This window comes from Gymnogyps californianus, chromosome 10 (assembly GCF_018139145.2).
Source record: "Gymnogyps californianus isolate 813 chromosome 10, ASM1813914v2, whole genome shotgun sequence".
Lineage (NCBI taxonomy): Eukaryota > Metazoa > Chordata > Aves > Accipitriformes > Cathartidae > Gymnogyps > Gymnogyps californianus.
Window position 1 is genome coordinate 997,712 of NC_059480.1, and position 26,562 is coordinate 1,024,273.

The 26,562-nt window shown below is 41.5% G+C and overlaps 1 protein-coding gene across 2 annotated transcripts in view; it reads right to left on the minus strand.

Annotated features, from left to right (window-relative positions):
• Positions 1-26,562, minus strand: part of RYK (receptor like tyrosine kinase) — a 65,349-nt gene that overhangs the window by 37,238 nt on the left and 1,549 nt on the right. For both annotated transcript variants that reach the window (XM_050902273.1, XM_050902274.1), the window contains exons 2-6: positions 9,597-9,718; positions 7,764-7,863; positions 5,877-6,011; positions 3,517-3,573; positions 1,949-2,093 (exon numbers count right to left, since the gene is read on the minus strand). In XM_050902273.1, coding sequence (XP_050758230.1) covers positions 1,949-2,093; positions 3,517-3,573; positions 5,877-6,011; positions 7,764-7,863; positions 9,597-9,718 — 559 coding nt within the window. The remainder of the gene's footprint in view (positions 1-1,948; positions 2,094-3,516; positions 3,574-5,876; positions 6,012-7,763; positions 7,864-9,596; positions 9,719-26,562) is intronic.

Consider the following 26,562-nt stretch of genomic DNA (forward strand, 5'->3'; position numbering starts at 1 on the left):
CTTTCTTTGGCACTTTTTCAAGTGCCTTTGATAGGAGGTATGCAAGCATTTGCTCTGAACTTTCAATACAATGTTCTTAAATAGTCCATGTGCAGCCTGTAAACTCAGCTGCCTGGCTTTAGCTTCTATTTAACAACCTTCCTCATTTTTATTTAGTTCTGGGTTTTGAAATTAAGAGCAACAGCAGTGGGTTTTCCAGCCTCTGTTGCTCCTGGGAGGTCATTAACCCCAATGACGTTATCTTTGATTCAGAACCCCTTTACAGCAACGTTTTGAGCTTGTTATTGAAAACCAAATCAAAAGTTGTTTCTTCTCGCACAAGTTCCTTGACTAGTTGCTACATCAAGCAGTCACTGATCATATGTAGTGCTAGTGCATACCATTGAGGCTAAATTATAACACTGAACCAGTTTCTCAACCAAGCACTGAAACATCACCTCGCAGCCTCTTTGCTGGCTCCTGTGCACGCTGCCCATTCTGAAAACAAAACTCCACAGATCCTGATTTTCTGGCACATTTTGCCTCTGTTACACCTTCGCTACAACACTAGTTGACCACAGCTCTTACCCAGGAGCCCATCCAAGGTTTTGTCAGGTCAGGCACCTTTGGGCTCAAAAAACAAGTCATCACATGGCTCTCTGAAGAACTAAATCCCGCTATCTGCACAAACTTCACAGAAATGATCAGAAGGGCATATACCAATTTAGAGCAAGTTCTTTAATACTTGCAAACAGAGTATTAACATTAGATGAATTTTCAGCTTGTATCTCCACAGAAATCAAGTACAATGGAGTGGATGAAAGGACATTTGATCACACTGCTAGGCTGAGACAGTCTCTCAAAAACTCGTAGATGACACTGTTCACACACTCTATAAATGTAATGCTTTTTCTTTCTGAATTAAAGCAAGCTGCACATCCTTTAACACCTTCTATTAATCCAAAACCCTCAGCAGACAGTTAGGCACAAATGAATTGAGGAGAGTCAACAAGTCATTTCATTAGATAATCAGGCCTTGAGAAACCATTACTACTTACTACACTGACACCCCCAAAAACCAAGTGGTCTGGGAACACCAGAGGAGTAAATGGCAGAAAGAAAACCAGAAAGAAACAGATGAGTGGATAGAGAGGAAGATGAAAAGACAGAGCTCCTCTGAGAGGCTGCAGGCAGGAACAGAAACAGTTCAAGCTACCCTTTCAACAGGGGTGACCACCCACAGGCCCGACTGTTTTCCAAAGTATTCAGTTTCAAAACTGCCCGCGTCTGAACAGTTGTGTCTGATGCAGCTTGTTCACACAGCCTCAGCAGAGCCTCAGTCCACCTGCCTTTTCAGCCTCCCTTCCGCCTCCGTGTTTAATCCCCACTCAGCTGACCGTATTGCCCTTGGGTTCGTGTTACAAGTCCTTTTTGCACGCATGTGCCAATTTGGTTTTTCTGGATTGAAAATACATTTGGGAGAGCGCCACATTTTCGGCTTTAGAACCAACCAGTTGTGATCCCCAGACTTTACCCTAAGGCCAAAGTGAATACTGGTAAATCAATCAAAGTAGAGAATACTGAAATTTAATCCCCTGTAGAAGTCAGTAAAAAACAAATATTTTCAGTATGCCCAGGTATCTATCAAATTTTCCTTCAATCCTGACAATCCCTGTAGATCTGATTCTGTCCAAATTTCCCCACTGTGCGTCCTCCACACAACTATTCTGGCAAAAACCCAACAGCCACAACCTTCCCACCCCATAAACAGCAGAGCACCTGCAACTGCTGCCTTTCTGCAGTATAGCACTTACCACAACTCTACACAGGTAGTAATTGCTACAGCTTGACATCAAGAGCAGAAATTGCAAGCTACTACAGAGTGCTCATTTTGAGACCAGAACTCCCACAAATCTGAGTAAAAAATTTTTGAGTCCCAAAAATGCACTTGAAAAGCTTGAATACATACCTGTCATCCAACTCTATCCTCTTCATGCTGTGGAGATGCAAGACAGCTAATATTATTGCCACCAGGAATATAACAGCACAGCACACGCCTACACTGATATAAAACACACGGGTAGAAGTGGTGGGAGCTGCGTTTACAGGATCGACTGAAATAGAAAGGTGAAAAGTTACTGAACCTTTCTCAAAAAAAAATCCAAACCAAAACAACCCAAAACAGAACCCACCAAACAAACCCCAGAACAAATGACATTTTGTTAGTTCCCAGCAGGCTGACATGCCAGGAGGGCAGTGCTGCTGTCCCCAGACTCACCCCCGGTGCCCTGCCACCCAGGTCCAGCAGGAGCAGGGAGCAGGAGCCAGCCTGCAGAGGCAGACCCCCAGAAGAGCAGGCATCACAGTTCCCGCTGCAACAAAGCAGGGCAGGGCCCAGCAAGCCACTCGATACCTCCATTTATTTACTGGGACAAAAGGAGGGTTCCTACCGAAGGATAAAAAGCTAGCCAGGAACCTCCTAAAATGGTCTTGTTGGTCCTGCTGGTTCTACCTCGCACAACCCCTCGACCCTCCTCCATGGCTCCCATGTTGCAAACACAGTAGGAGCACGGACAAACCCGGCCTCCAGCTCAGCTGAGCCCCAACGCAGCAAGTGGCATAGACTTGCTAGTTGGGGCTGGCAGAGCAGGAGTCACCTGCACACCACTACACACACCACTACAGTAAATAAAAGTGAGACTAATACCTAGGTGCGGTGTGATAGCGGTGCTTACTCACTGACCGAATGTGCCAGAGCACACAACTTCAGCTCCTCCTCCTGATTTTAGGGCATGATAGGTGGGTTACGGCCCCCTGACCTGAATCTTAACGCAGCAGTGTTAACAGGGCAGTTAATCCTCTTTCTCAAAAGCATCTCAACCGCGGTGAGTTTTACGGCAAAATTCTGCAGCTGAACCTTGGCAGCAGAGGGCTGTCTGCTGCGCTGGCCTTAAGCAGCAACACGGGCAGAGGGATTGGAGGCAGAAGAGGCAGTAGCCCCAGCCATCCCCAATTTTAAAAAATCACACATCGTGGAGAAAAATTACCCTGGAAGAGACAGCGGGTCGCAAAGAGAAAAACTGAGCCATGCGCTCCGCTGCTTTGCAAAAGCATTTTGGCAAAAATGTTTACATTTTGGGTCCTACAGAGGCTGAGCACACTCAGTCGATGATATTTCCAGCTAGAAGAGGAGTGAGTAAAAGAAACTACCTCATTCTATTCATTCACTACTGACAAGTTAAAACAGCAAACTGGAAAGGTCCTCAAGTCAAGAAAATAGATCCAAGTCATGTACAGAAACCAGAGCCCCTAAGACGTGATAAAAGAAGTTGTTAGGAGACTTGAATAGGGTTTTTTCCTCTTCACTAATGTATTTTCCCAGTTAAAATAATTAATTACAAGAAAATCCTCACTACAATACTGGGTATAGCACAGACTACCTGGGGAGTGTTTTCATAGGGAAAGCTGTGGAAACAGGAAGAACATCACAAGTTTTTCATTTTTTACACCTGAAGTTGTACGCTCAGAATTACTTACAGATAGCCTTGCTGCTGTTTTTATCAGATGTTGGAGATTTTACTTCTGGTTCAAGCTCTAAACAGATGAGAGAAAACCATTAAGTTTGGTATACATTTATTATTGTAGCTCTTCACAGGAAGTCAGTTGCCTCATTTATGGAAAAACAAATCTGCTTTTCCAAATAGGTGAGCTGACTTAAGGACTATAGTTATCTCTAGATTTCCATTTTAAATACCTAACCACTGTATAATAAAAAAATCACACTTAAGACACATGGGTCAGATATATTTCACCTCTGATACACATGTCCATTGAGGTCATGCTTGAACCCACTGAATCTACCTACCTCAAAAAACCCTCCGGCTTGTCCACCAAAGTCCAAAGCAGCAGACAGTAGAAAGAGGAGGTGCAGAGTATGTGAGTGTATGCTAAGACACTAAACAACAAAGACCTCACAGAATCAGTTACTACAGGATAGAAAATAATTTCTTCAATGTTCATTCAATACTACGCTGGCCTTTCGGAAGAAATTCTGGCTCCAGGCTAACGCTACTCATCCTAGGAAGAAGTCAGAGATGCAGCCATGTGCAACGTGCCTTCTCAGCTGATGCTACAGTCATGAGTGTTTTAAAACTGAAGGATGAAAAAGGTAATGCCTATTAAATACTCATAAATATGGAACAAAAAGGCACAAGGACAATATTCAGGTTCGTGTGTGAAAGTAGTCCTCTAGAAAGGGGATAAATCTTCATTAAGCTCACTATGAGTCTGGTCACTAAGAGGAGCAGTGCAAACCAAGGGAATGCAGGCTGTGGAGATGACTTCACATGAACCTCACTGAGGATTTGCAGGCAGTTGAGGCAATATAATGGATTTCTGTGGCCGCAAAGGCGCAGTCCCACTTGCGCAGCCCCCTTCCTGCTCCCAGCTGTGAAGAGCTGCTTCCTCCCCAGCACAGCCCCTTCTGACTCCTCGATAAGCAAGTTCAGCCTGATAAACTTGTGAAAAAGTCATCTGGGGGAGGGAAAAATCTGAGAGTTTTTCTTCTTTTTTTTTCCCCCCTTTTTTAAACTTTAGGAGGAACTATTACGAATGCCTTGAGCAAAACCGCTAGCAAGTTCCTGCATATTTTTAACTTATGCACTAAATTAAATCAGAAAGCTCCGGATGCTCTGTACCAATCAACACACATCAAAAAAAGTCATTGACATTTTTATGAACCCACAGAAACATGATCTTTGTCAGAACCACTTCTGCATAATTTAGGAATTGGCGCTCTCTCACACACCCAGATAACTGTGTGGTGCCTATGGAAACCTCCTCTGCACATTCAGCAGCTCAGTAAGCTATGAATGCATAAGCAGTGCTGACTTCCCCCACTTAGAGCATTTCAAAAAGTACCTAGGAAAACATGAAACAAAAGGTAAAAATGTCAACATTATCAGCCAGACCTCTATTTTCACTAGAAAGAGAGATACACTTTGAATTAAGAACGATCTTCCCATAACACCAACGCAAGGAACACGAGTATCACAACATTATGTGCTAGAAAGCCACGCTAGCTCTTTCCCCACACCTTCCAGAAGTTCATCCTTAGACATTCACACCCAAGAGAAGTGACAAATTCCCCTCTGAAAAGCCAACGACTGTCCTCAAAGGCTCCAAGTGAGCTGAACAGAGCCAGGAGGAGCATGTAAATGGAGAGGTGGCCATCCTCAAACACTGCCCTGAGAACAGAACACCACAGCCATTTTTAAGGAGGGAACAGTTCTTGGGATTCTCCAAAATAATTTTCTTCTGATGTCTATGAAAATACTTCTAGGAAGCAGCAACGGGAGATAGTAACAATCCAAGAATAAATTGTGCTTGCAGATTCCCAAGTCAAAACACAGAGGAGTCAATCTGGGATTTCTGAAGTCTCCATTATCTACCAAGATCCTTTTGTACTCCAAGTCTGAAAGACTAACACCTGCTTACATTCACTAAATAGCCAATTTTAAGTTTATCACAATTTATACACTAAGTAGATTTTGTTGTTAATTCTTAGAACAATTTGAATATTCAGAGTGCTGCCGTTTTGAGGAAACCAGTTTCTTCCTTCCAAGCACAACAGAGAAAATGCTTTTTGCTATATATGTAAAAAGGTCAGTCAATGCAGCAGAACACTTGGGGAATTTGTTCATCCATCAGCTTCTGCTTTTACCAAAAGTCCCCATTCGTCTCTGAAAGGCAAAATTTTACCTGGTTTCTTCCTATCCTCTCCAACATTCACTCTTGGGAGCTATTACTCATGTCCTAGATCATATACCTTCCCACTCCTTTTTCCTATCATACTTTAATGCAAAAAGCTTTTTAATATTTGAAACTTAATGTCTTACTTTTGTAGCACATTTTCCTTCGTTTGAAATTTAAAACTGTGATGTTTTTTGATGAATTTATTGTCAAGTTGAGCTGCATTAGTATTGTGACCTCAGAGTCGAGTCTGCCAGTGCAGGAGAGTTCGACACGAAACACTGCAAACAGACAACAAACAGGCATTACAATTAAGCTCGAGTACTTTTCAGACATTGTGATGAAAGAACATTTAAATGATAAGGGTCTTTTTAAATGTCATTTATAATATACATTTTTAAAGAACTTGCTATTAAGAAATGCTATTTTAGCCTTCATGCCTTGTAATTTCAAGCAACTATTAAAGCATTAAAGGGCATAGATTTTAAATTATGTGAGTTGTATTAAAAGTTTACAAATTACTGAAATTGCATTTGTGGATAAATAACCATTACCCATCCATTAGCTCTGGAGTTAAAGTGCTGTCACAAGAGAAACCTCTGTTATCACAGAAAACCAGAAAACTTAGTTTTCCTTATTGCTTTTCCAAATGCTATGAAGATTAGCTTTTTCCACAACCATTAAGTTCAAATATTTTGGTCTCAGCAAATCTGACTGGAATCAAAGCTTAAACTAATATGACGTTATTTACTTTCTAGCTTACATACCAGTATTATTTATGCCAACAGAGCAGACACAACAAGCCTAATTCCACAGTGTCTGCTTTCACAAAAAAGTGGTACACAACCAAAACATCAATATATATTTTATTGCCCCTTGAGTATCTAACAGAGCACAAGACAGTGAGGAACCATACTTGAACAAGCATGAATGATGACCATTTGCACATTTCCTGAAACAAATGCAATTGTTTCCAGTATAAATTCTGTGGAGGAGCTAGTATATATTCAAAATAGTTTTCCCAGTTTTAAACTTACCATAAACACTTTAATGTATTAACAACTCCCACACATCTTGAAATGTCATCTCTATAGGCTAGAGAAATTAAAAGGTGTGGATTTTAAAATCCATGCATCTGTTAATTATTGTTGAAAGAGAACAGGAACCTTGTGTGTGTACAAATACATAAAAAATGTCACATTTCCTTCCATGAAAATTTCTATCCTCCACTAAACAAGGCGAAAAAAAAAATTTACTCTCAGACTAATAGTCTCGAGCTATAATACCCTTTTAGCAATGTCATAACTGTTGCAAAGGCCTGTAAACATATTATGTTTAACAGAGAAAAATTACACTCTGTTGCAGTTTAACCCCAGCCAGCAATTAAGCACCATGCAGCTGCTCACCCCTCCGGCCTCCCAGTGGGATGGGGAGGAGGACTGGGGAAAAAAAAAAGTAAAACTCATGGGTTGAGATAAGAATGGTTTAATAAATAAAATATAATACTAAATAGGAATAATAAAAATATAATAATAATAATGAAAAGGAATATGACCAAAAAAGAGAAATAAAACCCAAGAAAAGACAAGTGATGCACAATGCAATTGCTCACCACCCGCTGACCGATGCCCGAGCAGCGATGTGCCCCTCCCAACCAACTCCTCCCAGTTTATATACTGGGCATGACGTTCCATGGTATGGAATACCCCTTTGGCTAGTTCGGGTCAGCTGCCCGGCCTGCTCCCTCCCAGCTTCTTGCACACCTGCTTGCTGGCAGAGCATGGGAAACTGAAAAATCCTTAAGATAAGCGCTACTTAGCAACAACTAAAACATCGGTGTGTTATCAACATTATTCTCACACTAAATCCAAACCACACTGTACCAGCTACTAAGAAGAAAATTAACTCTATCCCAGCCGAAACCAGGACATGTTCTTATGCAACACTACACACATTTTGGAAAAGCAAAGTACCACCAGAAAGCACTATTAGTATCAGCACTAGCTGTGCACTTTCGGGGGTGGGGAGTTTACCTGAAAGGGTGCGAGGAACTTCTCCTTGTAGAGAAATGTTGGCCTGGGGCATAGCCATAGCCATGGGATTATCTACCTGAAATCCCAGTTTATACTCAACCTGTAACAATAGTTGGGAGACGGAAAACACGTAAGAAATCTCTACAGTAGTACAAAGAAACGCTACACACCTTTTCATAATTCTTCTTGAAATCAAAAAACTGTATCTTATTTTCAAAGAATGCTAGTGATTTTAGGTGCCCAAATTCAACGTTTCTTATATGAAGTCTAAATATCAGACTTTTGTGACAGTTCAAATTAAGAAAGCCAAAACAGAAGCCACTCTTGAAATCATTCTTGAAAATTTGGGGCAGAATTTAAAGTGCTGTATTTAAAAAAAAAAAAACAAAACAAAACACACAAACCACCACAAACCTCACTTGCTGATACTTTTAAACTTACTTGTTCAAAAGCCAGTTTGTTAAAGCCATAGGAATTCAAAGAAATACCCCTCCTTTAGTCAGTTTTATAAACTACACAGCCAAAATTGCTTACAAACAGTTTATTCAACTATAGTCAATTTTGTTTCCACTTAAGCAGCTGATTCTGCAAACATTCGTTCAAAAAAAAAGTAGAGGACCTATTGTAACTGAGTCATAAGCTCCTGTTGGAAATTCATCCTATCCCTCCACACTCAGCTGAATGGATTTGGTTTGACTTTGCCCCATTAGTTTCTTTTTTTTTTTTCCCCTTTCTAAAACATAATAGGATTCATTTATGTTATCAATGTATTTTTCAGTCAAGATGCCAAGGGTAGAAACATAACCCAGTTTCTGAGCTCCTATAAACTGCCCTACACCCACCCTACAAAGTTAGCACAGAAGATGCCGAGTGGTGCAATCACAGTAACGGAAGCAGGGCTACACAAGCTCAAAAATTCCTATTCAAAATTCACAGACAGGCCCAAGGAAAGGGACAGTCGTACAGGTAGCTCGTGGCTGAAGTAGTAAGAAGGAAACTCCTTCAAAGGTCCTACTCAAATGGCAAGTGACTGAACTGCCTGTGAAGGTGGAATACAATGTCAAGTAGAAGGCCAAAATTCACATCTCGTAAGAAGTTACACCTCAAAGGGAAGAACACTGGCAGAAGGTATCTTCAGAATTGCAGTGGTGGTGTTGTTAAATATTACTGTTCCTACTGCAGTCTTTCCTACTTAAGGACAGAAGAATAACCATCACAAGTTTAAAAAAAAGAATGAACATCTGGCAGAGACTAAACAGATCATTTCATATACAAAAATAAATTGTTAAGTAACTGGAAATCCTTCAAAATGTAAGAGCACACACAATCGTTACAACAGCTGTTGCTGCATGCTCCAGCCATGGTGATTAAGTGAAATAAAAATCCCTTTCCATTTAATCGGGGCTTGGTAATAACATACTAGATGCTACTTTTATAGGTTCTTCTCGTCTCCAAACATATGCTTCTAGAAATCTCTAAAACACAATTGCTCTACGTTTGATTTCCAGAGGCTTGAGTTCATGGCTGCCCCTTCTGTGTGTTCAACACACCACCAGAAGAGATTCCACAGCCAGTAGCTTGTATATATACATATAGCTTGCAAGAAATATAAAATACTTCAAAAGAAATGCTTAACCTTTCTAAAACAAGAATGGAATGGTTTGGATATATATCATCTTAACGTATTGCCTGCAATCACATAAATAATTCTTTTGCACCTAGCGTATGCTAATTTTTGCAAAGAAAAAAGCCATTAAATTATAATAGTGGGTATTCACTAGGCAATACAGGTCATCTATCAAGTACTCAAACCCAGAAGTTATGCTTGCTTACCTTGGATTTCGCATGCCAGCTGAAGTGAAGGTTGTTGGTCTCGCTGGGTATTAAGAGATTGAAGGACAACGCATAGTGATTAACCACATCATTCCTCACGTAAGACAACTCTGCATCAAGACCTGTAATGAGAAAGAAAAGAGTAAGAACAGGACCAGCAGTAACACACCGGAACAAACAACTCTTAGTACCACCAGCTCCACTTGTATTTGAACGTTTAAGCAAGTACTTCCTCAAGTCCATAAATCCAATTGCATGCTCATGCATGTCAGCATTAAGAGTGCTTCAAATTCTTACAAAGCAACAATTTCAGAGATATGCCGCAGCCTCGTAAACAGGTAAAAGTTGGAATGTAATGGAAGGAAACACGACTTTTCATACAATCCTCCAAGAGAGTCATTACAGGCTCTCCTGAATGTACCCCTGTCTGCTTCTGGGAATCACAGGTCCAGTTTTGCTCTTATTTACAACTGTGTACACTCAAAACAAACTGCTTTGGATTATCAGCTTGTTAACGGCAGGTAATTCTTCCTGGAATAGCTCATTTCTTGAGCCTGAGACACATAAGCACTACGGAATTAACTTCAAGGTAATTAGATCATAACACAAAGCACATAGTGAGAGGAGGAATGACATTTGTACACCAAGTAATACTAATATTTTATGTCTACCCTTTGCTTTCCGAACATTTTAATAAACCTAGAGACTTGAAAGACCCACAAAACTATTTATTACAGAGCACTAAGGTGCATTTTCCTAAATAAGACGCATACTCTGCTATTAAAAATACTGAAGCTGCCATTACCTTTTGCGGCACACATTCCAAGGTCACACCCAATACAGGGTAGGACCCTACAGCTTGCCCTGGGTGTCATTAGCAATTAGTGGTAAAGCAAGCACTACAAGTTAACCCCCTTCCCTGCAGCTGTAAAATTAATCCGAGCTCCATATCCTCAGGACAAAACCATACTGTATTTGTAATCAGTACCATTTTGTCTTGTCTCATATAGCTTTTCCTCCATCGCTCCCAGTTAAATGCTATCCAGGCTCAGCAATATATTGACACGCTAAGAGAACAACTGGGCAAATCAGACACAAGTGCACGCTCCAAGCATGACCTACGCAGAGGGAACTGAGTTCATTTAAAATATTCACAGTACAATTGGGAACATAAATAACGGAGTTATTTTTATTATGGCTAGAAAGTCAAGAAAACTGGAGAGCTGTGACTCCAAGACGACAGCATTCAAGGCATCCTGAAGTTATTCCAACAATCTAGGGAATCATGAAAGGGTTTGGTTTTGTTTTTAAAAGGAAAAAAAAAAAAAAGATAACTATTGAACTGTGTAGACAAGCTGCATTTGAAGAAAGGGAGAATTAGCTTGAGAAAAATAATTCCTCCTATTTAGCGCAAAAACTGGGTACAGATCAGTGCAAAGTGATAAGCTTTCTTTATTCCAGAACTTGATTTAATCCACCTTGTTTTCACAAGATACAGAAACGCAGCCAAGGCATTGCTCTTCACTCTTGTTGCTGTTAACCACTTTTACTCCCTGCTGGCTCATTAGTGGCCTGAAACTTAATCGAAACCCAAGAGTATCTTAATCACAGATACTGAGGGGTGGCGAGGGGGAGAACCCTAGAGACTGAATGCATGAGAGGAATCAACAGAACAGAGTAATCCCAGGGAGAAATGCTCTCAAACAAGATCTTGAACAGAAAAAGATGCAGGTGATGCCTTAAGTGCTGAATATAATCAGCCTGACACAGTATATAAAAAAAGTTAAACCTTTCTTCTCCAATTTGTCCATACTTCCACTCAATAATAAATGGCAAATGCAAAAGCATATCCACCACTAAAATAGGGAGGAGGGGGAAGCACACACACCCCTCCAAACAAAATAAAACTTTGAAAACACATAAAAGAAACAGCAAACTTCTAAAATAGCTTGCCCACATATTTTTACGTGGGTACATGTTTATACCTGAAATCTACCTCAGATTTAGAAAACACGGAAGGAGCGTGGAGAAGAGCTCACAACTATCAGACACTTGCCGTTAGATCTGATCAAGAAGATGGGAAGCTTTATGGGCGTAAACTTACTGAACAAAGTATTCAAATCAAGGCCAGCAAGTACAACTTATTACCAAAAAAACGAGGAGGACAAAGGGATTAGCAAGGGAAACAATGAAATTGGAGCAATGAAACTGCTTTTGGAATAAAGAAAACCTTCTCTTGCTGATAAACAGTCACACCAGCGATTAGAGGTTCACAAAAACAACATTTCAGAACTTGTAACACCATGAGATTTTCAAGGTGATACTCCTTGATTTAATACAAACTTTGTAGAGAAACTGGTCATAGAAATCACATGGAGACACAGCAATAAACTTGCCTGTTATAAAAACCAGCCTTTATAAAAGTAATGTAAAGGGCAATCCTAATTGAAGCTGTCAAGCATAAATATCTTGATGTGCAATAGTATCTAAAGGTGTACAAAACCAAATAACCCTGCAGAAGATCAATCAAATCTTTAAGCTTTAAGAGTGGTATAACACTCAGTAATTTGATTATATAGACCACTAATGTTTTAATGCCTGTACTGCCATAAAAAGCTACACACTAACAGGCGATGCTAATTATATCCATTTCAACAGCATCATGTAAGAGCAGCAGGAGAATCAATGTCAAGTTTTATTGCTTCAAAAAGTTATGCTCTAACTAAAAAGCTGGCATATAAAAATGATTTAAGAGGTTTTGTAGTATAGCTCTTAACTCATAAAAAAAGGCAGAAGATTGCCTGGCTTAGTATCCTGTTTCTATCAGGGGTCTACAGAAAATGCCTAGGGAAGAATAGAAAACCAAAGAAAATACACAGCGACACTTTACCAGTAGGTCCTCTGTGCTTCTAGTGTTTGTGGATCACAAATTCCCTAAACTAATGGGCGGCATCTTCCAACAGCTTCTCAATGAATTTTTTTCTTCTATGAATTTGGATAAATGCTTTCTCAAACCCTGGAAACTGACAGGTACGTACTTGGGAAATGTCAGTGTTTCAATACTGTATGATACTTTTTCCTTTTAAGTTTATCAACAATTAAAACATTTCCTCTATGGCATATCTTTTCCCATCAGTGAACTACAGCCAAAATTCAATTTGCCATGCACAGCTAAGAATCTGTGTCCACACCAGACAAGCAAGCTCTTATCTCCCTACCTCCAATCCACCACAGTACAGTTTTGCTTCCAGACCATCCTTCCATCCCTGATTTTTCATCCCCTCGTTGCCTCCCCCACCTCAATCTGGAATTCCTGAAGCACTTTATCTATATGATTTCTCTCAATCAGGCCAGCAAAACCACAAAGAATTGCAGTTGAACCTGACAGTCAAAAAAAACCCCACTTTGCCTGTGCTCCGGGCAGGCAGCCAGGCAGGAAGGTGTGTTCTGCCCAACACGAAGGAACCCAGGTGCCGATCACCAGCGATGCCAGGAGCTGCACCACGTCCCAGCCGTAAGGGAGGGCACTGGGAAGGTACGTACAGGTAAGCAATCGCGCAGGGCACTGCGGCGAACGGCAGTGAAAGCCGGAGCTGTAGCTCACTGATCAGTTGTGTGATCCGAGTGTTCTTGATGCAGGCGCCATCGCTTTGCTCACTGCATTCCTGGGCTTCCTCAGTTTTGTGAGTCTTCTGCTTAGAGGAAGAGAAAATTTCCCTACGCCCACAGAAATTGCCCGGGCAATGCTGCAGCATCGTGTGTGCTCAAGAACTCCACGGCAGGTGGACTCCAGACTTCTATGGTTAGTAGCTTTTAGCCAAGATAAGGTATGCTTTTCTCAACGCCACATGGGTTGCACAGGTTAAATTCTCACCAAGAAAAACCACGGTACAGCCTGCCAGGCTCCACCGCCCTGCGCTGCTGAAGACAGAGAACGAGGATACCACCGCAAACACGCTGGGCAGATCACATTCAACTCTTCCCACAAGTTCGGATCGAAAGGACAACGATCGGTCTCGGTGAAACGTCAAACAGGTTCAGTTACGTGAACCTGTTTGACAGTAAACATATTTCACTGAGCATTGGCTGTGAGCTACCTCTATTCAATCACATACTTTGTTCCTTGTTATCTACATACCTTTTACACACAAGGAAATTGTGCCTCCTCACTGCTTAGATTTCCAGACTGATTAAGTGCTATTATTAACTCTCTCAGGAGTAGACACTAAAAATGGTTAAGGAGTTTGCAGAAAACACTTTAGGCTCCACTACCATGACAGTTTAAGTCTAACTCAGAATTGCTTTAATTTTGCATTTCACCTTTTTTCTTGAGACATGCATACTTACACTTGCCCTGCGATTTTCCTTACTTAAACCTTCAGCAAGCCAAGTTCAGGGAGTCAAGCTGGCACTATGTGGGGAGGAAAAAAAAAAGCGGGGGAACACTCCTCAGTCAGTTTAACTCCCTGAATTAGTGAGGATGCTCGGGAGCGCCCCATATGGAAGGCAAGACTGCAGCAGCACTAACTTAGATGGAGCTTATACTAAAATAGTAGTTACCTTATCCAGATAGTCTAGGCTTTTTTCAAAGCATGCTTTGGGCATAGATAGCTTCAAAAGATGGTATCAGGTTAAACAAGTCACTGTCAATACACAGCCTAAACCAGCAACCTTAATTTTTTACTTTTTTTAAATGTGTAAATCTTTCAAACACAGTAGCGGCGTAAGATGTGATCAGCCTACGTAGCAGGTTGCTGAGGAAAAGAAGCTAGAAACAAGGTTCGTTTTCCCAATTGTTTCAGATTTCAAGAATGCTTAGTAACTACTAAACTGCTACACTAAAACCTACTGACCAGGGCGGGGGGGAATGTAAGTCTGCAAGATGTCAGGTTCCTCCTAAGGTGTTGAACGGTTTCGCCACCTTGCACTTTAAATAGGGCAAATACACCAGCGTCCTTGAACGAACCCAAACTGGTATGTAATGTTTTATGTCATATATGGAATGATAAAAGGAGAAAACAGGTGGCTCTGGAAGAAAAACACAGATGCATTACGAACAGCTAGAGAAAATGGACAGTTCTTCAATAATCATTTTCTAGGCAAAGCAGTAAAACATAAAGAAAGGGGCAGAGAGCCTTACAAAGAAATATCAAAAAATTGTTGGGTTACATAAACTGCAGAGGAGGAAAAGAAGCTTTTCAGAAATACTTCGATTGGTTTAAGCAGTACATTGGTGATCAGCGATGAACAGTTTTAAAACATCGGCTGCAGTTTTGCTTTGGCAAGCCTCCTTAAACAAGTCCATATGCAGACAACGCACAACACTAAAGGATCTAGTTTCTCATTACTTGGACTTGACTAACCTACACCAACCCACGTGAAAACAGTAAGACCAATGCTTTGCTTTGATTTCAAGGCAAAAACGCCACCCTTTTACCCAGGCAACCCCTAAATCTCATTATTAACTTCCACATCTTTGTACCTCCCACCCCTGGGCACAAACTTGAAAGAATAAATTAAAGTTGAACACAAACAAAAAGGTAAATTTAAGCAGCACCACAGAGAAAGTCTGTCATTCTTTGCACTGTTTAACATAACAAAACATCTGAAGAAGCTCAGAAAGGAAGGGGAGAGACCAATTTTCATTCCCAAATGCAAAAGATGCTGGGCAGCCCTTGTGTTCATGACAAAATTGAATCATGTCAGTCCAGCAGCCTAACAAAACACTTCTTTTCAAATGTCCTTCTACAAATGCATTCTAGCTTCAACTCTTTTTTTCTTTTTAAGCACAATATACAAAAGAAACTTGCCTCTATCAGCATGGGAAAAATTAGATTTTATTCTTATGAAGCAAATCTGGTCTACAAGATACACTAGTAATAACACATTCTTCATAAAGATGATGACAGTGTTTAGGAGTCTGTTACCTACGGTTACACTTCATTACTCAATTACTTCCAATCATCATAACATAATTCTGGCAGATTTTGTCTGAAATCAAGAGACAGAAAATGAATGTGCAACGTAAGAGTTAGATGAGATTGCTATTAGACTAAGGCTAATATTCATATTACAAAAAGTAGTATTTCATTAATAACAATCTGGTAACGATAGCTGACATAAGTGGCTCTCCCAGCTGCCTACCCAACCCTCTGGTAGATTCCTGTCTGTGTACAGAAATGACTGAAATTAGTGCCTCTTTTCTTAATACGCTAGTCTGTAATTTGTAAGAGTTTCTTCATAAGCAGCTGAGAAATCTGCAGTGCGACGTCAAACCACCAGAGCCCTCACACAGCAAGCCACTCCTGCTCCTGACTCACAGCCACTGAAATAAATTAATTGAGAAGGGTTACACAGTTAAACAAGTTATTATCTTTATATAAATATTCTATTTGTTCAGAGGTTTACGTGCTCCAGAGAACGATGCCTCCACTCCCGAGCAGCTCATCTGGGTTAGCCCTCTGGCCAGACCAGCAGCTTCCACTCCAGAGTGAACATCCACATGAAAGAGTATGAACCTCAAGCTTCAACATCCCCTCACCACCACCCACTTCCCAAGTCTGCGCAACCTACCCCACAAACACACAGGATTCTCCCAGCGCTGGACAATTTACCTTGTTGAAGATAGGTATCTTTTTTTTTTTCCCCCTTCCATTTTCCTTTCATTAAAAGTGCACCATAAGTCTGAAACACTGACTTTAAATCCTAAGCTTTCCTTTTTTTTGCAACAAGTTCTGCAAGTGTGCACTGGAAAAATTCTGCTATTTTCATACCACCAGCCTAAGCACAAGGAAACGTGGCTGAAGAATTAAAAATCAGCTCTTGACTACTAAAAACTTTTTTTTTTCCAGGGTAGAGAGAACACTTTCCCAGAGCAAGCCTTCTTAGTTTGAATGTACTTATTTAGTTCAGATCAACAATCGGCTTACACAGGGCTGAAACGACAACTAGGAGTTAAAAAAAAAAAAAGAGGAAATCAAATACAAACTGATCCATACGGATCAATTTCATTTAGAAAATAGCAAACTACTGGAAATGTAATACTAAGCATCTGAGTATATATCCACACACATAAAAAACTTCTTATATCCTATTTGTACATATCCAGTATATACAACAATGAGAGTGAACTTTCCTTTAATAAAACAAGTTACAGATTATAGCCTTCTACTTGCATTTTTATTTAAGTTTTCCACAATGCTACAGTCTGCCAGTTATAGCTGTTGGTCAGGAATTTGGGCTGAAATAATTGCTTTTAAACATCTTACAGGCTATGAGTCTCTGGAAAAGACGACGGATGAAAAATATCACAGGAAAAAAGTTAAATCTTAAGTAACATGGAGATGATGAAGAAACAGCTTTTCACTCTTATAACACAGGTGCCAGAGAACATCAGAGGATGTTGTTCAGTGTCAAGCTTGAAAGACAAATCAGCAGGCACAAATCCATCAATACTCACTAACACACTTTCTACCTTTTGCTGAGAAACATTTCTTCCCCAACAGTTGGATAGTCCTTCTGCTCATCACCCACCTGACACTTCAAAAAAAAACAAGACAAAAGAATCCCCCATTTTTGGGGGGTAACTTCTCCATTGCCTACATGCATCTATCTCACCAAAGAGCTCTCCAACCCACTTGTCTAAACTTCAGTCTATGCTTTGCTAGAAAGAAGCGTCTTAGAATCCAGTACCATAGACCTTGGGGAAAAACAAACAAACAACAAACCACATTATCGAGTGCATGGAAAACAGACTAGAAATAAAATCACAGCTTGACACATCACCAAAGCATACTGAAACTCTTTGTGGAATTGCTCTAACATTAGCTTGTTAACATAACACACACTGACTGGTGAGGCTCCAGAATTAAATCCGTTCTCACCTCCACGGAAAAAGTCTCCCACCAGAGACTCTTCGCGAATAGCACGGTTGCTTTGCAAGCTCACCTAACTCTACCCAGCGGTAGCAGAGAACATACGGACTGTGGTTATTTACACAAATGGCTTTGTTACCTGTGCAGAGTTAACTTTTCACGAGCTGGAGATGGAATACAATATGCAAGGCATTCGATCCGAGGAAATACTCAACATTACTTCAAAGCAATGATTGCATCCTTGAAAACCAACCGAGACTCCCTAGCAGGAAATCTTAGTAGGAAGCTTCCCAACATCCAGCAAACAAGAGGAAAAACTCTTAGCTGAGAGCTCTCATTAAATCCTCGTGAATCTTCCCTGACAGATCACCCACAATTCACTTATCGATGCGGTTAAAAAGAATTTGCAAGTTCAACGCCACAGGCAAACAGGATTTTTCTCACTGAAAGGCCTTTCTGAGAGTCACAGAGCAGACTTCTTCCCTTCCACAGGAAGAAGCTTCCCCCAGGAGATGGCACTTGCTGGAGTGAAAGCATAAGAAACTTCACAGTGTTTAACTCCATCCATACTAAAAAGACAACATTTATTGTTCCTAGGACCCAACTGCTTACCCTTTGTTTGTCTCCGAACAGCGGCAACAATTACATTTCAACAGCCTGCCTGCTTATTCTTCTCTTCTTCACCTACAGAAAAATCTTCATTTTTCTGATAGGTAGGATATAAAGACCACTGTGAAAATGGTTAGAGGACGACACTCTCCTTAACAGGGAAAAGAAACAAAACAAAACAAACAACTACACAAACCAACAACACGTATTTTACCTCAGAGCAGAATACAAGTAAACTCTGCTCCTGAGAACACCTTCTAAATGAAATTTGCCCATTTGAAACTTAAAAAGGAAAAAAAACTAGTAAAATTCCCAACAAAACCAGCAGTCACTTTCCTATTAATAGCCAGAACAGTGCACGTGAGTTACCCGAAGGGCTGACTCCAAACGAAAGATGCAGTAGAAATGCATGAGACTGGTACTTGAAGGCAGAGGAAAATGAGTACCAGTGACCTACACAGCGGGCAAGGGGAAATGGGACAGATGGGAATAGGAATGGTGCAGATACAGGGTTGGAGGCAATCGAAAGGGAACTCTATGATATAAAAAAAATAAAGCTAACTTTAATGAGCAAATTAAACAACTGTACTCTTAGCACACAGAATAGTTAGGTAAATTTATGAAATAAAAATTTAACTTATCAGTAATGGCAAATGTTTCAATTATTGCACCATGAAGTTTGATGCTCCTTTTGAATTAGAATGAAAGTAAACACTGAGAATAGAAAACAAAAAGAAAGGTTTCATCCACGTGAACCAGTCACCCAAGAGCACACACCTCGAAATAAAATAAGTTCAGATCAAGTGCTTACTAGTGTCACAAAGATTTTGAACTGAACTGCTGTGATCTCCCCCGCCAAAACTCAATCACCTAACAAAGGTACGTCAGACATCATTTGGACCCATGAATAACGTGCATGTGCAGTACTTTAGTGTCACCTACCCACAGAAGTTGTGCCACTTCATTTTATTTTTTTTTTATAGTAATGCACCCATATGTCGATTCAGTTATCCCTGTAGGCAAGACCATAAGGTACAACAGCGTAAGTCACCTTTAGAACGGTGTCCCTGCCAGCGGCCAGGACTATTTCAGTAACAAGTACCCAACTGAGTACAAAAAAAAAAATTTTAAAAAAACCACACACCCCCCTCCCTCAGTGCATCAGACCCCTCAGCCTTGAAACTCATGCTTCTAGTTCTGTGACCGACGGGACTGCTGAAGGGATAATGCACTCTTCACATCTGCTGAGACGCTTTGGAAGACTTCCATCACAGCGACACGAATTGTTTAACACAAAACCAAGCTTCACACGAACTAAAACAGGACTACTCTCTTCTGTGGCAATCTCTGCACTCAGGAAAGCCACGGAACTTAGTATTTTTTTCTTTTATTAGGAATTACTCTACAAGGCCACCAACTAACTTCATAAAGGCTAAAACAGTTCTGAGAGGATAACCGTCTTTAGTTTATCAACCTGCTCAGCTTCACTGGTACCACTGGCATTACGTATTCTGAGCGGCTGCAGCTTTTCAAGCCTACTAAACAGCAGCTCCAACGCTTAAGTTACTGCTCTTATCTTTCCCAAGCAGCACGGTGAAATCAATATACTGGTTAATTTAATTACGGCTATTCAACACACAGTAAGTGGCAGCGAAATTCTAAAGCATCACATTAGTTTCATGCTGTTGCTTCTGCTCCCAGATCTCCAAAGCAGTCAGTGCAAATATGTGAGTTATCCGCTTGAAAGAAGGACAAAGGCAGAGATGGAAGAGAAATAATGCGTTTGAAGCCTCTACCATTGCGCCCTTTGTACCGCCACAAGGCTTTTTCAGAGAGTGTTAGCATTCATTCTTACATGGGATCTGCTGGTGCTGCTGCCATTCGGGAGGGGAAAAAAAGGAAAAAAAAAATCAATTCATCAGGCACAACTCATTAAATGCACTTCACCCTTTACGCACTCCCTGCTTTCACAGTTGAGACCTCAAGTACGATTTTAATACTGCACACTAAGTTACTAGAGGAATAGCCTCTAACTAAAGAGCCTTCCACTGCAAGAAAAGTAGGAGCCTCAGTGATATTTCAGTCTGGATAGTTTTAGGTAGGAATTAGTCATCAAGCAACCCCATTTCGCTAGAGCTTAGAACAACTGTGAACCAAGATACATTTGGAATCTGTCTCATTAATTCAGCTTTTCCAGTATCTGAACACAACGCTGAATAGCAGAAGGGGAGGAGAAAAACACAAGACTTTCCCAAATACGTCATCTTTTGAAGTACCCACACACCAGAGTGTGCAGTATAGCTGCCTCCACAGCTCCCACTCTCAGGAAAATGCCACCCTGGGATTTTTCATGCCTGTGAGCATGATCCTTATCTCTTGTATTTCCCTCTGCCCAGGTGGTGTCTAGGAACAGTTTCAGTCCCTGCCTTCCTCCCAGTATCTGAGCCCTTCTTGCTGGCTTTTCTCATGCATGCAGGGAGCTCTTTGCCTCCATTTCCTCTCTCTTGCTCCCATTCTGTCCATGCACTGGAGGGAGAAAGAGAGCATGTATTCAAAGAGGCCAAACAATCAACAGTGATAAATAAGATACTGTCAAACAGAACACAGGTGTAAAATCACAGCAGTGAGGAATGCAGCTTTGGGATTTCCACCCCCCCCCCCCCCATCAGGCTAGCCTTCAGTCTCAGAGGTCAGATTTCTTCCAAGTCCCTGACACACAAATGTTACAAGAGCCACAAACATTTATCACTAGACAGACCTTGGCCTCTCGGGAGCTGAAATGGCTGCTTCCTCCCAGGGCTGCGTGCAGACAGAGAGCCGCACGAGGAAGCCAAGCCGCCTGCTGCCCATGCAGTCCCTCCTGAGCAGCCAATTTGCAGAAGCAAATTGCTTTCTCTGGGTAGGATTCAGACGCAGCCCCCAGCATTTTTAAATCCCAACACATAAGCTGGTGTGATATAGCACGCCGCAGAAATCAATCACCCATCTCAGCAACGCCAAGTAGATCAATACACACAAGGACTTAAGTATTTCCCGGACTTCCCTCTTATGGCAGTCACACAGAATGAATTATTTCAAAGCAATCCTAACGCAGGCTAGAAGCTGCCTCCACTGGCGTCACTCCCAATGGCCTTCCACAGGCTATTTCAAACTTCTAGAAGCATATTCTTCTGCCAGTTTGCAAGCATTACAAATATTGCAGTGTGTTGATATGACTACAGGCACCTCTGAAGAAACAGCTATCCACACGCTATTTGACCTTTGCAAATTAAAAGTGAGGTAATAGAATGGAAAAGGGCAGAGAAACTCCAAATGCGGCTTGTTCTCATAAACCTCAAAACAATATTGACATGAACCGTGGTACTCAGTAAATCAAACAGACAAGCATCCAAGCACACTGAAAGGCTCCAAAACGAAAACAGATTGCTCAACTCGGCGATGCAAGTAACTTGTCGCAACCTGCTGCAGCTTGCAAGCGGCCAGATGTTGCTGCATGCACCCTCCAAACGCCCTGCCAGCCTTAATCCCTCCATTTCTCCAACGCGGACTTGAGTGACATTCGCCTGCAACACTAAAAAGCCCGTCTAATAAGCACCAATCACGGACTATCACTAGGCTAAAGGGCTTTACAGGGCAAGGTAATAAAATAATTTTCCTAAAAACAGCGCTTCCAATTAAGTGGAATATATCAGAATATTTTCAGGCCGTCATCAGCAATTCAGTTTTGTTACAGTGCACGGCATCTGTCAAGAATAGAAGCTTGCTTTCCATTCAGCTGTGTGCACCTACAGTAATCTTTAAGTCCCTTTCGAATGGTAAAATGAAGCATTAACATGCAGGTTTTTGCACTTCTGCAAAGACAGGCGTGTGGACCATAGCAACACAATACTTATTTTTGCACACAGCATGCAAAAAGCTACCGTTCTTCGGAGTCAACCACTTAAAAGCTAGAAAACAAAGTTTTAAGAACATGTATACAACAGAACCAGATTCTGAGCTGTAGGTCACGTACCACATAGACACTTGCTTCAAGACCTTAGGGTACTCAAACATCTGCTCTTCAGTGGACATCTCATTCATCCTCCTGCAGCTACACAGAGGCTCTTTGCTGTACTTTTTCTGTCCTAAAGAGGCACCACGTACAAGCACCTCTAAGTTACCCATCTCACTTTATCTTCGGTGCTACTAACAAAACTCACAGCAGTAGCTCACTGGTGGTGGTCTAGGTAGCGATGCTGTCAAAGACAAGCGTAGGTAGGCTTTTAACAAGGCCCTGAAGCACTTCAAGAATCACAAGAAAGAAATACTTCAACTTTTCAATAATTTGAACATCCAGCTGATCCCAGCACACTGATTTTCAGCTCCCTTTCGTAACAGGGACGACTAACCAGGCGACAGACAAAGGAACAACAGGATTTCCAGTCGCTACAAATGCAGTGCAAGCACCATAAAGCACTTTTGACGTGAAGTCCTGTTGCTAACTCCCCAAAACAGTGACATTAAGAAAGCTGTTCCACACTATAAAATTAAAACACCATTTGATCAACTGCTGCATTAAGTAGGAGATGTTTAGTCTCCATCTGAAGTTCACAAAGCTGCATTCGGTCTATAATTTACCAGGGCTCTGCTCAGCCCTGGTGAGGCCACACCTGGAGTACTGGGTCCAGTGCTGGGCTCCTCAAAACAAGAGACACGGAGCTCCTGGAGAGAGTCCAGCAAAGGACCACAAAGATGATTAAAGGGACTGGAGCACCTCTCCTATGAGGAGAGGCTGAGAAAGCTGGGGCTGTTCAGCCTGGAGGAGAGAAGGCTCAGGGGATATCGTCAATGTTGATAAATATCTGAAGGTGTGTGCAAAGAGGACAGAGCCCGGCTCTTCTCAGTGGTGCCCGGTGACAGGACCAGGAGCAACAGGCACAAACTGAAACACAGGAGGGTCTGTCTGAACATCAGGAAAAACCTCTTCTACTGCAACGGTGACTGAGCACTGGCACAGGTTGCCCACAGAGGTGGTGGAGTCTCCATCCTTGGAGATGTTCAAAAGCTGCTGGACAACCAGCTCTAGGTAGCCGTGCCTGAGCAGGGGGCTGGACCAGATGACCTCCAGAGGTCCCTGCCAACCTCAGCCACTCCGAGTCACCTGTACAATTTAAAAAACAACCAACCAACCCACCCTCTGGTATAATAGCTTCTGTGTCTTACAACCAGACAACTCATTTTAGTAAGCTGCACACTGGCTTCAAATGAAATTCTAGAACACGTAAGAAAAAGTCACATAAGTGTTAAATTAATTTAGCTCTGTAATTAAGCAAGTGCAAATATAAAACCAACAGAAGACGGCATTCAATATGATTACTCAGAAGAAACTAGGCCAAAGAATACTAAGTTTGCGAACTCAATGCAAACATTGAAGGACTTCTGACGTCAAGATTCTCCTGCAATTCTAATTTAGCCCCCCATATGTACACACTATGATAACCCTTAGTTACGTGATAACATGGTATTTTTCCTTCATGGGACTAAAGTCTCATTTAGCCTTCAGGCTAGACCTGTCTCTAAAAAGAGCCAGAGCCATGCAATGAGGAGAGCTATCCACAAGACCAACAGCTGAAAGATACGTAGTCTACCAAAAAAAACCCAAAACAACCAACCTGCAAGAACAGAAAGGATTGTCCTTGCTGCTTAAGCATCTCGTTGCTGCCATGAACAATTAGGTGCTATCTCACGAATGCTGCAAAAGAACTGCCTGCGACACAAGAAAAACTGCTTACGCCAAGTTTTCACAGGCAGCTATTGATTCTGGTCCTTGTGCTCGGAGGGTATAACCAGAGGTCTCCTGTGAGGCTGAGCTGCAGAACTGCTGGGAACTCACAGCTGAAGGTCTAAGAGATATACCATGAATGCATTAAGTGCTAAATAATGCTATGTACTTTAAATAGACCAGATCAAATCCTTAATTATTAAAGCTAGCTACCTAATATTAATGGGTATTTTTTACCTTATTCTCTAAACCTTAGTTCATTACCTGCAAAGCAAGGATACATGTGCCTTCATATCACAGGATCCTGTGAAAAGCAGATCAATGGAGCATTTCAACATTGGGCAAACACCACATTCTGATTTCATAGGAAAATTTGAATGAAAATCACTAAATCAAGTACAGACCTTCTACTGAATAACTCATTACTAATTTAACACCATCTGCCCTGCGTGTTTAGCATCACAGGGCGGTCGCTGGAAAAGAGTAATACGATCAGGTGGTGTTATCATGCCTATATAGTTAGCCACTCCGTAAGACTAACACTACTTTCTTCAGGTTTATGCGCAGGCCCAAAAAAGATTCTCCATACGAACCAACTCCAAAAAGCTATGGATCACGGTGCCGAGAGAGTTCACAGACACCCCTAACAAGGGTTGTGGTGCTCTGGATGCCTCTCCCCAGCAAGCAGCGCTTCTCTTCCTCCTCCCCGACTCTCCATCACCCTGTACCTCACCCCTGCTCTCACTCAAACACCTCTGGCTCCCACTGCCATCGCTGAAGTCGTCTAAATCAAGTCCCCTTGACTAAGTCCTGTCTCTCTCTCTACCTTTATCCCATCTATCGCTGAATCCTGCCTCGTGCGAGTGGAATCTGACACATTCAAGTATGTGAAAACCACAATTTTTTTTTTCCCCCACAGGCTTAGAGTTTGGATGGCTGTGAACATTTTCCACGGGAATGGCAAGAGATATTTCTGACGGAGAGACCATCTGCCTGCCATATAGCAAGTCCTGCTTTCAGATCATGAGAACTCTGCAGCTTTTCAAAATAAAAATCCATCTCACACAACAAGACGAGCCAGTTTTCTCTAGTTTTCTTCTCTGTAAAGTTCTGAAGATTTCAAAACAATGCCTCCTAAGGCAGACACATGGTCAGAATCACATAGCCTAACGGTAGAAATCTGGCATAAGCACACAGGAAAGTAGCAGGCAGTTTTCACTATAAACCATAGTATCTGTCCTGCCTCCATGCCACAGAAAGAACAGCAGCCACAAATAATCTTAAGCAAGTCACTATTTCATTTACAAGAGCCACAACCTAATTAGAAACACAGGCCATGGTTCCGTAAGACACCAAACTCTGGTTTTGAGGACAGCAGAAGCACTGCAATGTGCCACTGAACTGGTACAGCCTCACTGGTGGAGAGACTACGCGTGGGTATGGCCCTGCAGACCTTACACCAGACCCTGCGGATGCTCCAGCTTTCCACGGAGGACGCACCATACCACTGTCTATGGCTGATTCAACAGACACACAATCGTGCGCTTACATTTGTTCCAAATCAAATTTGTGATCTAAAGATGTATGGAGACGATATTAAAAAGCATGAAAACACACCACAGGCTGCAGTAACTCCGTGTCAACATTTGGGTTTATGAGCACTTCAGAAAGTCTTAAGAGTTTTCTGTTCAACCACAGCAAGACAGTAGCAGAGACAGACTTTGTTTAGAAACAAAAGGTGAAACTAGCTTCTATGTTTATATTAGCAGCTTCACTGAACCTAACGGTTCAATTCACAAGCAACACCATTTTTCTATCAGCTGTGAATGACTATTCTAGCATCCACTGAACCATGGCTTTCCTCGAAGAAATTACAGAAGCTGAAACACCTCCCTGCTCTTTGAAAGTTCATGCACACCCATAGCAGCGCTTAAACCATAAACTTGACTGTATGTACACACAATTCAGATACTACAAAACTGAACATTTTAAAATAGCTTGTTTTGTTTTCAGAAGTGTGAAGAACCGGAACAAACCTGTCCATCCTTTTGGACTTTCTTCTGCCAGAGGAATACATAAAGTTACTGGAGATTTGATTGCCTGTGTCTAGATGCCTCGTGAAACTACACATTACTTACAACAGTTAGTACATGTAAAGGACACCCCTAAAATTAAATCTGCTCATGCCAACAACACAAGGTAGATCCTGAAAGTTTAGTTTACAACAGATTTCTAGTGATCTGAATGCCACTAACTGAAAAAAGTGCCAGTTTATCGGCACATTAGACTCCAGTTTACCCAAGCCTTTGGGGTCGCCAGAAGCAGAACAGATCATTAAGTCTCAGATACTTACAGTGATATAGAACAGCTACAGACAGCTTGAGTAATAAGTGACTTTAGCCACGTTAGCAATAGACACCCATAAGGGAGGTTACGGGATGCAATTTAACTTAAAAAAATAATAACAGCAGCAGATCTTCCCTCCTCAGTTGCTACTTAATCATGAATAATTATGCTAGTGGACCATGGAAGTCTGAGCAAATCCAACTAATATAGATTTCAGGTGCTAGACGTGGGATAGCTCAAACCTTACCATTCAGTATTTCCAAGATCAACTACTTGTTTAGAAACTCAGCTAAACAGCAAGCCTGACATTTTTATCCTCTATCTGTAACAGAGCATCTGGCAGCAAGCACATGCAATGTAAAAATGACGGCAACAG